This window comes from Mytilus edulis, chromosome 3 (assembly GCF_963676685.1).
Source record: "Mytilus edulis chromosome 3, xbMytEdul2.2, whole genome shotgun sequence".
NCBI lineage: Eukaryota > Metazoa > Mollusca > Bivalvia > Mytilida > Mytilidae > Mytilus > Mytilus edulis.
The window spans coordinates 69,077,133-69,089,751 of record NC_092346.1 but is presented as its reverse complement, the minus strand read 5'-3'; the positions used below and the strand labels follow the sequence as shown (position 1 = coordinate 69,089,751).

Here is a 12,619-nt window from a genome sequence, read left to right as displayed (position 1 = left end):
ACACAAATGTTTCTAATGAGGTGCTGACAAAGTGTTGTTACTTTGTAGATGAACCATAATTCAAGATGGCCCCCAGAGTTTAAAATATAATTTACTTTACAATTTTAGGATATAAAGTACTAAATGGTGGCCCCATTGCCGGCAATGCTATTTTTTAGCAATTATCTCCTTAAAAGGCGCTTTTAATAAACTAATTATGGAAAAACTGCTGTTGTCTAATTGAAGCTCGATATCTATTTGCGATTTTACCGCACTCAAATATATATGGTCCCATGGCTTTTCTTGGTGAATTTTGGGGTTTTTCACGATACCTGACGATTTCGCAGAAAAATTTCCCTAATTTTGAGCAACATAAAAAAAATATTTCCGGCCCTTCATACTATACATTTAAGGACAAATTTGTGCTTGCATGAAACTTCATTCATAATGCTTTCCAGAAGAAAAATATATAAAAGATATAACAACCAATCACAGAGAGCCATCTATTTTTATCTCTATGTCATGTTCCCTTCATAAAATGGCTGCGCCCATGTAATTTTATTTGGTACATTGTTACCTTTAAGTGTGATGTAATGCTCTTGCAACCCTTATGTTCTATTGTAATGAGAACAGTGAAAGAAGAGCCCTTTTTCAGATAATCCATTTATCCTTTCCGTCTCTTTTTATATGCCTGTGTTTGTCATTTCAAGTAATGTGCATGTTTAGGTTTTGAGATCACCTGTGGCAAATAAAAAATCAACAAGGCAAATAATATGAAAACTACTTTTTACTGAGAATGATAATGATTTGTACAATGAAGAACATCTTCAGAATACAAATTAATAAAATTTTCAAATGTCTGAAAAAATATGCTTATTGAGATGTTATTTCTAGAGAGATCATTGATATATGTTTAAAAAGTATTTCATAGAAAAGCAATATAAAAATGGTAAAATAATAAAATTTAGAATTATTATCAAAATGGAACTAAACTTCCAAGGTTGCCTGAATGACTTTCAAGAAATGGCTGCTTGTATTATTTACAAAATGACAATATTTATAAAGTTATTTTAATCCATGCAAAATGTAAAAATGTAACTGCAAATTTTTCAGACATTACATAAAACTGCCATTTAAAAGTTCTGCTAAAATATGTATATAATGTAAACTATGCTTGCCTATTCCACTTTGCTAATGGTTTCGAGAAATTCTTATGGTCTACATGTAAGTAGTCTGTACAAATGAACACTAACACTTATAAAAACTTGTATAAACAAACACACACAATATAACATTCTTCTAAAATCTTTACAAAATTCCCTACAAAAATAATATTATAGAACAAATGGTATCCAAATATGAATACACAGAATAAAATATTGCAAGTTAACAATAAACATCTTATATGTTTTGTTTCTGAACACTTGCAGAAAAACTGTACAAACTGTGAACTCTTCATTTACAACCCTTCCCAACTAAATAGTTTCATTAAACACAAAGTAATAACTTATTTATAAACCCTACCATATTCTGTATATTGCCACTGCATCAATGTCCAATAGAGATTGGTATAAAACTGTCATACATGTGCACAATTGAATGAAGGATGGAACTCTCTTTCTGACATTATGATTAGCTGTGTGTTACATTGTTAATCTCTACATGCTTATGTCATCACATCTGTATACAAATGTTAAATGACCATCTAACCAATAATGATTTGCTATATACCTTATGGATAAATGATAACAGAATCAACTCATGCGTTCACTTTTTATGTACACAAATAATGTAAGGTTTGGTTAAACAAAATTTTGAGAGTTTTAAAAAATTTACCCTTCCATCAGATTACAAAATGAGAGAAAATGTGCTGCTCTGAAAATAAAATAACGAAATATCTACCAATTCAACATTTATACAACAACATTCAACCTCTCTGCCTTGAAATGTTTCCTGATTTTAATTGTTTTACTGAGTAATGAGCATTGTCACAATCATGAACCTGTGTTTGCATTGTTTCATTAGATTTCAATTTTAGAGACATGAAAATCCTGTCTGAGATCATTTAGTGGGTTTATAGATTTATAAGACAGAAACAGTAACAGCTTATAGTTTAGAACGTACACCAACAAACAGCTACTGCTTCATAGTCAAGAACATACACCAACACAGTAATGAATGCAAAAAAAATCAATTAAAATTACACATTTGGTTAATATGATACTTGCATACTTTACAAATCAAACATGTGTAATTGTAATTGAGATATGTAAAAGTATCACTAACAGTATAAATTAACATTAGATCCAAATGAAACAATTAAAACAACATTCTGTAACATATGATTTCAATTTCATTTAGTCACACACATTCATAACATTGTCAAGTTTATGCATCATCCTCATCATCATCATCTTCGGGAACATCATCTTCATCATCATCCTCTCCATCCAAATCATCTTCCTCTCCATCTTCATCATCATCTACCTCACCATTGTCTCCTGCTATTCTTTTGAAATCTTCCTCATCGTCATCACCAAATAGTTCATTGAATGATTCTATCACCAAATAATTCTGGAAAACTTCATTTGATAGTTCAGCATTTCCTTCTCTCACAACTATTGCGCTACGTAAACCTGCCTTCACAGCTGCTGCAGCTTCTGTAAACATAAAACATCAAGAAATAAATTATTATGCTTTTTATATAGGTCTCAAAAGAAATTGAAATAAAAGTTAAGGACACAGCATTTTATTGGACTGCATTATTTTATTTCAGATCAGCATGTTTCAATGTGTAATTTTTTATTATCAAATATATTTTTTGTCATTTTGTGTTGGGTTTTTTTACTAATCAGATTCCTAACTTGTGTTATGATATTTGCTTGATTTAATGTGTTTCTTGCCTACATACTTAATTATCAGCATTTTTTAGTTAGAGAGTAACCTTCATCAACAGTTACTAATGTTTGAGATAAATATAACTTGGTGTAACTTACAGCCTTAAATGCTCAAAACAAATAATTCATTTTTTTTTCTTAAAACTATTGTCTTCTTCAAATCAAAGATTCTGACAACATTGAAATTTAGATTTTTGTTGTTGTTTTATATAGTTGATATTATCAAACTGTTTTATCTTGATCTTCATTTTATTGTTTTGATTTTCACAGCCACATTTGTTCTTACTTCCCATTTTGACAAAGTCATTCAGTGATTGAGATTTCAGGGAAGGATCGAATATAAACTAGATTGACAAAAAAGCACATACATACTTGTTCAAAATCAGAATTTATGTCAGTGAATGTTGCAGTTTTTTGTTGTTTTTTTTAATTTATTTGTTTGGGTGATATCTTTGGTTGTCTTTGTTTTATTTTGTACTGTGGGCAACTAATTAGATCTATTATTATTATTTTGTACTGTGGGCAACTAAGAGCTATTATTTTTATTTTGTACTGCGGGCAACTAAGAACTTTCATATCTATTTTTGTACTGTGGGCAACTAAGAGCTATTATTTTTATTTTGTACTGTGGGCAACTAAGAACTTTCATATCTATTTTTGTACTGTGGGCAACTAAGAGCTATAATTTTATCTTTTTGAAAATGAATAAAACACAATCTAATATCTCACCATCTGGAGTATCTGTTAAGAATAATATTTCTTCTGGTTCAGCATCTATATCCTCAGCTATTTTAGTGTAACTTGTTTTATCTGTTTTTGATCCTGTCGTTGTATCATAGAAACCAGTGAAAAGCTAAATATGCAAAAAAAAAATAAGTCACCAATTTCAAAATGAATAGGAACACTTGTCTACAGAAGTTCATAGATGTAAAATTACAGGTACATGAGCAAAAGGCACATCATTAAATAATATCAATAAAGATAAAGATGAACTGAATCTGCATAAAGGGGATTAATATTGCTAAATCAATTGATACTTTAGCTAATGATACATGTTCTAAATTACCATTTTCAAATCAATAAATCTGGTCTACGTGGTATGAAAACAACTTTGTTTAATATATCCACCAAACATCCCACATTCATATTCAAATACCATTTGTTGATGTTTTTTTTGGGTTCATACCACATACAATGTCAATTTTTCTTATTCATAATAAAGACATGAAGTGCTTTGAAAAAACAAGATAAAATTGAAAATGGAAATGGGGAATGTTATCAAAGAGACAACAAACCAAAGAGCTGACAACAGCCGAAGGTCTCCAACGCAGCAAGAAAATCCCACACCCAGAGGCGTGCATCAGCTGGCACTTAAAACAAAAATGTATACTAGTTCAGTGATAATGGAAGTGATACTTGAAGTCCTAAAATGGTGAGATAAATACCTCTAACAAGTTGCCATCATCTGTATTGGCAAAGAGAAGTTTCTGACTTTCTACACTCCCTGATGAGAACACATACACAGCTATTCCTATTTCTACTATCTGTTGAAGATTTGGTCCTACATCTTCAAACAATCTACAATAAACATGTAAACTTTTTACTAACTATATGATATGCATAAAATAAACAGTTTAAATTAAAAATATTCCATGTTCAAAATTAAAACAATTACCCAATTTTTTACCATACAGCATGTACAGTTTTGATGATTTTTATAAATAATTATCAATAACATGATATTTAAAGTTGATCACTAACAATGAGTTTGACAAATATCACTTATCCTGGCCAAGTGAATTAATAGTAAGCATCAGGGTGTTTTGTCTCTAAACTATTTTACCTTTAAATACATATACATGTAGACAGCTGTTCCCCTTTTCTCTCTCTTATCTATAGAATCTTATTCTAAATGCTAGGAAATCGCAAAGAAGTATAAGTACCATGATACTATGACTGAAGTTAACAGACACACTTCAACTCAACCATGAGACTAGCTGCGGAACCGTAGCTCTTAGGTCCTTATGTTATTTTTTGACTATTTGCGGACCATCCGCAAATAGTCAAAAAATAACATAAGGACCTAAGAGCTACGGTTCCGCAGCTACCATGAGACAGGCTATAAATTTACCTGTCCAATGGTACATGTATAAAAATCTTGAAATTGATTCACTGAAATTTTTATATATGAGCTGTGTCATATAGAAATGGACCTTATACAAGAGCTCATCATATACAATTATAATTATACAAGTGCTCATATACAATTATTATAATTATACAAGTGCTCATATACAATTATAATTATACAAGTGCTCATATACAATTATAATTATACAAGTGCTCATATACAATTATTATAATTATACAAGTGCTCATATACAATTATTATAATTATACAAGTGCTCATATACAATTATTATAATTATACAAGTGCTCATATACAATTATTATAATTATACAAGTGCTCATATACAATTATTATAATTATACAAGTGCTCATATACAATTATAATTATACTAGTGCTCATATACAATTATTATAATTATACAAGTGCTCATATACAATTATTATAATTATACAAGTGCTCATATACAATTATTATAATTATACAAGTGCTCATATACAATTATTATAATTATAATTATACAAGTGCTCATATACAATTATTATAATTATACAAGTGCTCATATACAATTATCATAATTATACAAGTGCTCATATACAATTATTATAATTATACAAGTGCTCATATACAATTATCATAATTATACAAGTGCTCATATACAATTATTATAATTATACAAGTGCTCATATACAATTATAATTATACAAGTGCTCATATACAATTATAATTATACAATGTATGATTGGAACATTTAAATATGAAACATAAGATGAACTTCTGTTTACTTTGTAGGATTCTTATAACAACTCAATTTTCAAACAGATTTCTTCAACCCAACATAGGATAACAGATGTTTTGATATTGATTTGCATACAGTCAACTTCTATCCGACATAGCTCATATGTTTTAAATAATGTTAAATGGGAAACATGGTTGTTGTATTTAAAATAGTTAACCCTTTTAATTTGTTTGCATCTGTTGTAGCAGAAAAACATTTTGTACTGAAAGGTATGTAGCTATACTGATTTTGTATACACTATGTACCAGCTGCTATGTACATACTCTGCTTTTAGTTTTTCTTGTTCATATCCTTCTCTCCAGATGTGTCCCTGTAAGGCTTTTAGTGCTGTGGATTTCCTATCTTTGTCCATCTGCCATTTTACATTAGCCACTACAGCTTTAATAATATCTTTCTTGTCCCCATCTGATGCTGGTATCTCGACAACTCCTTCACATTTATCTTCTTTGTCTTTTGCTGCCTATTTAAACAAAAATAAGAAATCTCGAGTACTTCATAAATAGGACATATCAAAACAATGGAAGCTTCATATTAAAGCACTCACACGACTCTGTCACTTAGTCTAGATATGAAAAACTACACACAATGTATATGTTTCATATGAAGCAATATTTTTGTTATTTCAGTAGTGCATTAATACTGAAAAATATCTATATATGCATTGTATTTCAGTATCATGAACTTTTAACTATTGGTGATGTCGTAAAAACAAATTATAAATATATATGTTATATTTTCAGGCTATAAATATTCTTATTCTAATTCTTATAAATTTAAAGGACATTTTAAAATTATTTTTACAAGTTAATGACATCCATGGCCTATAAACGTATTTACACTTATGGTATTTAACTGAATTTTGTCTCCAAATGACCTTAGATCGCCTCCGAATAACCTTTTGACGTCAAGCAACAATCACTTTTTTATTGTGACGTCAAATTTTTTGAATTGTTATGTCAAAGTTTACGGGAACCTCTGTGATTCTACATAATGGCGGACAAATTTGCATACAAGTGTAAATACATCTATTCTAGATTATTTATCTACAAATGATTTTATCTGGTTGATAGCTACCCCTTTGTCATGAAAAAAAACCCTCTTTTTTCTACATAAAATTATCAAAGGGAGACAATACATATTAATCAAGGTTTTTCCCCTTGTATTTGCATATGCTGTTGCCTAATTTCTTACTTGTATGAGAGATCTCCCAAGTTAAGGTCACTAGAACTACATACAGGAAAATATTGGCTTCAGTACTAAGCATTACATTTATGAAGATTTTGATAATATCAAGTTATTTTTTACTGTTTTACAAGAAATTACATGTACACTTGTTTAATAATAAAACTTAGCATTTCACTAGTATATAAAAGATATTCAACTTTTTTAAAATTTTAATTTTCACATGAACTTAAGGCTATAAGGTAAACCTGTCTGCGCTAGCCAATGAACAATTTCTTTAATTATAATGGACTTTTTGGTCACCAACAAGTCTATTAGAACAAAAGAGAAAGTTAAAGGGTCAACAGACAATAATACAAAATGTATATATAAGAGAACAGGGCTCACGCTACTTGGGCAAAGAAGTCGCTTTCCCGACCGTCACTTCACTTTCTCTGACGCCCAAAAGCAAAAACAAGTCGCCCTGTTGTTAACGATAAGTACTCGCTTTCGCCATCGGACATTTTCAATTTTTACAAAGTTATGAAACAATTTTTTATTGATAATTAAAGAAATTCAGACATAAGCAATTCATTTTCTTAAGACAAGCAACAAGAGGTTGAAGCATTGTCTTTACAGTGTTCCGCAAGTTCAGGTGCTTGTTACTCAAAAACATCAATCTAACTTTCAGCAGCAAACTAAGTTTGTAACTTCATTTTAACGTGATAAAAGTTGCCTCCAGTAAATGTTTAATCCATTTATTGCATTAAAAACGTTATGTTCCTTTCCAAATAGCTTGTCAAACATCGTTTATTTTTGTAAATTTTCTTGCATATCGTCCGCCATTGACCGTTTCTAACTACGTATCTATCCATATAATGTATATGGATTGTTTCAAAATATTGATTAAAATTGCTTAACTTTGAGCATGCTGAGACTATTATACTAATAACAATATAATATGGCCCAGCTTAACTTTGTATATCTTTTGATGAGAAACACTGAATTTTATACACAAGATAGTTTTTAATCAAATTGTAATTGATATGCTATAATTTCTTTCACTTTTTGACATAAAAAATAAATAAATCTTTTTAGTGCTAGATATTTTATAGTTGGTAGTTTCTCACAAGAACCTAAACTTAAACCAACTTTGAATTTGAACTTTTACTTTAATTGTATACTCAGATATTAATTGAACAATATAAAAAGAACATCATTGTAGCGCAGCGCTTGAAAGGAGCACTTTTCTTTTAAATCTCACCACTTCTCCCTATGATTTTGGAGTAGTGTGAGCCCCGAGAGAATAAACTGTATGTTTTTGTACAGGGTTACAACCATAGATAAATTCAAGTCTCAATTAAATCAAATGTTTCCATTCATATATATCTAGATATAACATGTATAACAAGATTGGAAACAGGGGAAACCAAAAGTCTAATCTATATAAAAAACGAGAGAAACACTTATGAACCACATCAACAAACGACAATTACTGAACATCATCTGTCTGCTGCATGAGCTATATTTTTGTACTTCATGAGAAAAATAACTAGATGTCTGTTTTTTATTAAGATATCTGTATGAATAGTCAAATCCTTATATTTCTAAAATTACCTAATATAGCATTAGTTATATCTAAAATTGCCTCGATTTTAACACAACTTTTATCATGTGTATTGGTAATTTGAAAAGTTACTCGTTAAAGTAAAGCTCTTTGGTATGAAACCAAAATATTTACCAATCAAAAAGAAAAGTAATTGCACTTTAAATGTAAAATAATATTTGCCAATTTGAGATCTGAAAACAGAGTAAAGGTACACTTAAATAACAACAGAGAAAACATATTTACACATGAAGAAAACAATTGATTGGTAGCACTAGCTGGAACCCCACACTTCAGGTGCTAATAGTGCATGCATTGTATAATGCTCACCTTGTTGTTATGTTACAATGACACAACCATTGTGTCTGCCAGCTAGCATACAACAGAGGGTGATTAAGCACTAAAGGGTGCATATACTACATAAGTATCCATAAGTTTATACATTGTACATACCAAAAGTCAACTGTTTCCAACATTTCCTGGTGTACAGTTTTATTCAAAAGGACATTTTCAACATTCTGATTTCATAACGGCTCCCCTTTGTATTTTCTTTATAACTGATTTATCCACAACAGACACCAATTATTCTAATGACTTACCAATTCTCTCAAGGCCTGAATGTCTTTCTTTGTTTCCTCTTCATCATAATTTTTTGTTAAATATTCCTCTATATTTTCACTCACATATGGGAAAAGTGTCTCCTACAAAGACAATAACAGCTTATCAATATAATATCAAAATAATGTACATGCCATGCGATGTTTAGAGTTTTTTTACATTATTTTATTTTTTACAAATTTATCATCAATTTGCAATAATATATTCCATTTCTAAACATGAATAGTTCTACTGCTGGTGCAAATGTTCATGCCACACAAAATAAAAGAGCTGTACCTTTTTTAGTCTCATATTTTCCAAATTAGTATAAATCAGTCATTTCAATTAACAAATTAACTTGGTTTCTTGGACTGGAATGATTGCTACATGTACATGTATTTAGACATGTACATATTACTGTCAATAACTGGACTAAACAGTTGCCTCTTGAGGTCTTCTTTATTGTTTGTGTTCTTGGGAAGGTTGTGGTTCTCTTTAGGGCACTCTGAATTCCTCCAACAATATAAACTGACCGCAATGAAATAGCACAAAAGTGTTTACTAATCAATCGATCATAGTATTTAACCAAACATTTCCTTTTAATAATAATCATAACAAGGACTGTTTAAAACTCAACAAATTGAAAAATAGTCATATTTTTTATCAATCCAATGAAGAGTAAGTTTCTGTTATTCTCAAAGCATAGTGACAAAGTCAGGTTTATATTTAGAAAAAAAATATATATCATATGCAAATTAAAGAGTAGTGGGACCTTGTCACTTCACTTGCACCTGCTACTGCTATGCGGTATCGGGATCATTCGCCCTGATTACATTCACCCTGATAGTCCGTTCGCCCTGGGTTCGTTCGCCCTATATTCATTTATGATATGTATATGTTACATCAATGAACTTATCCTCGTAGAAGCAAGACAACAACTTAGTCTTCAGTTGTTTCACATTTAAAAATACAATGTAGTACTGAAATTCCGAGAAACTTATTTCCTAATAGCAGTACCACAGAACACATCATAAATAAATATTTGTAAACTTCAACATATTCAATTACATACAAATAATTTAGTCTTCAATTGTTTTACATTTAAAAATACAATGTGGTGCTGAAATTTACAGAAACTTATATTTCCTAGTAACGTAACATACAGATACAAACTTAGTCCTCAATACCTTGAAGTCACAAAAACTTATAGTCCTGAAATGTACTGAAACTTATAACCTAGTATAACATGTATAGCAGCTAGCTTTAGACAATTTTACATGATACATCGTAAATATTCGGCGAAATTGTAGACCGACTTCAACACATTCAATTATATACACACAACGCAACACTATACTTAAAAAAAAATCAGGGCGAACGGACTCAGGGCAAACAGGTATTAGGGCGAACAGAAACTAGGGCGAACCAGAATCAGGGCGGACGGACCCGGATTCCTGCTATGCTAGAGTGTTGAATATATATACATATGCATTTGTAATATAATTACATACGAGTTTTCATCCCTTGGGGAATTCTGCATTAAAGTGAACATTTTGTGCACTAGTCAAGTTAAGACGGTATCTAAAATTCCACTTACTAACATGTCCAAGTGCATTTGCCCTTGGTCTCTTTTCAATTTTAGTGACTTATTTATTCCTTCAACTTATTTTTCTGGATAAGAGACAAGGTGGACCTCTGTTAGCAAACTATTTCCATTCTCAACTTAATATGGTGAATTAATACATTATTAAACTATTTTTTGCTGGCATTCTGGCATGGCAGAAAAATCAAAGATATGAAACTTTGAAAGAACTAAAATAACTTATAAATAATAACAATAACAATTGTTTTATGTTGTGATATTTTATATGATATATATATATATTCTATGATATTATCTCATCCTCTTCATGTGAATTTTAATTTTATCTTCATTATATGTTTATGTGTTAATAATCAGAATGTATTGTGTATTGTTGTCATTACATGTATGTCCTGTCAGGGGCCCTTAATTGGAAAATAAAAAACTTTGAACTTTGATTTTATATATTCTAAAATGCAAATTTCAGACTTACTGGTTCAATGATAACTTTGTTAATATTCTAAAAATGATCACATTGCATTGCCTATTGATTGATTAGTTGAATTTTAGTGGAAGATAACAATAAAAGAGAGATAACTCTATTTTAAAAGTTGTTACTTGTGTACACATATCAGCATATCAGGCGTTCAAAATGAAAACCACACAAACACACACTAAATTTAGTTTATTTGTATGGCGTCGGTTAAGATGCATTGCTTAATTCAACAACATAAACATGTCATTTCCATTTTTTCATGTACATTGGTAAAATGTTAATCTGCTTCCGATGTCGTATTTACAAATGTGTTTTATATTTCCCCGCACTTATTTTTTTTCAAATTTCAAATTTGAGATTCAATATTTTTTTTAATTAGGTTCATCGCTATTAAACATAGTCCCGAGCCAGAGCTGGATCACAATAATAATTTGTTAATTAAAAAAAACCATGACATATCAACGAAACACGACTACAGAGACAGCATGCCGGTGAGGTTATGGCTATGCGGAAGATGCATCACTGTGCATGGCTAACGATTAAATAGCGTTACTTTACCTTTACAAAGTCGATAGGCGTTGTTGTACCCTCAATATCTACAATCAAAGCCTTAACACCTTCAAGAAGAGAATCTGCTTCCTCTGCTGTTCTTTTTAAAGATTCCATTACTGCGCCTCTTATCAAATTTGAAAATACACAAGTGACGGGTGACGCTTTCTATGGACAAAGAAGCAAATTAAACAGGTGCGCTAAATATTGCCGATAGATGGCGTTGTTTACTTTGCTGTTACGTTCATAATCATCCCTCCCTCTGTGCGATTGTATGAGGTAGATAACGATAATCTAATTTCTTCTTGAATTAAGAAATTTCTATGATAAGCATGGCTAAATAAATTTGTTATATTTGTATCACATTAGGGAGAAAACATACCTTCCATTATTTTTTTAAAAAGAGACATGAATATAAAAATCACATTTGTAACAAAACAAAGCAGACGATGTCTGACATCAATGCAGAAAAGTGTCCAATAAGAATAACTGTTACAAAAATACGTCGGAAGTTTTCATTCCACCATTATTCCGAAGGCTCATTTGGGGGACGAAATAAATTGACCTGACACGTAACCAAATTTCTGTTTTATTATCACAGAAACATTATTTACAGGTAAAGTTGATTAATAGTGAGCATAGATGATTAATCTTTTACACAGAATGAGCTTCATTTGTAATGTAGAAAATGTCAGCTTATCTATCAGCTTTTTGTTAAATTAAAAGTTTGCCGACGTGGACTACTTGGCTGCGGTTTTCGTTATTTTCACCGGGGTATTTTTTTTCTGTCTATCGGCATTACGAAAGCAATCGTTTGTGGAATT

The 12,619-nt window shown here is 30.4% G+C and overlaps 2 protein-coding genes across 45 annotated transcripts in view; one reads left to right on the top strand and one right to left on the bottom strand.

Annotated features, from left to right (window-relative positions):
- Window positions 1–748: 748 nt before the first annotated feature.
- On the bottom strand, window positions 749–12,273 carry LOC139517269 (enolase-phosphatase E1-like). Its single transcript, XM_071308158.1, has 6 exons — window positions 11,805–12,273; window positions 9,171–9,272; window positions 6,068–6,264; window positions 4,322–4,454; window positions 3,606–3,729; window positions 749–2,639 (listed from the first exon to the last, which is right to left on the bottom strand). Exons 1-6 carry the CDS (start codon window positions 11,910–11,912, stop codon window positions 2,368–2,370), a joined length of 936 nt encoding a protein of 311 aa, XP_071164259.1. The 5' UTR covers window positions 11,913–12,273; the 3' UTR covers window positions 749–2,367.
- Window positions 12,274–12,279: 6 nt separating this feature from the next.
- Window positions 12,280–12,619, top strand: part of LOC139517267 (ribosome-binding protein 1-like) — a 37,190-nt gene continuing 36,850 nt past the window's right edge. For 40 of the 44 annotated variants that reach the window (XM_071308155.1, XM_071308152.1, XM_071308151.1 and 37 more), the window contains exon 1: window positions 12,280–12,411. The gene's annotated coding sequence lies outside the window, so the exon portion shown is untranslated. Of the gene's footprint in view, window positions 12,412–12,516; window positions 12,570–12,619 lie in introns of those variants that run through there. The other 4 variants (XM_071308139.1, XM_071308131.1, XM_071308112.1 and 1 more) reach the window with 2 other exon arrangements.

Bases quoted from the DNA above. Each gene is read 5' to 3' on its own strand.
- LOC139517269 (XM_071308158.1), bottom strand. From the start codon at position 11,912: ATGGAATCTTTAAAAAGAACAGCAGAGGAAGCAGATTCTCTTCTTGAA. The intron at 4,455-6,067 runs GTATGTACATAG...TGTTTATTGTAG, and splicing joins CAAGAAAAACTAAAAGCAGA to ATTGTTTGAAGATGTAGGAC. The intron at 3,730-4,321 runs GTATTTATCTCA...TTGCATATTTAG, and splicing joins ATGATGGCAACTTGTTAGAG to CTTTTCACTGGTTTCTATGA.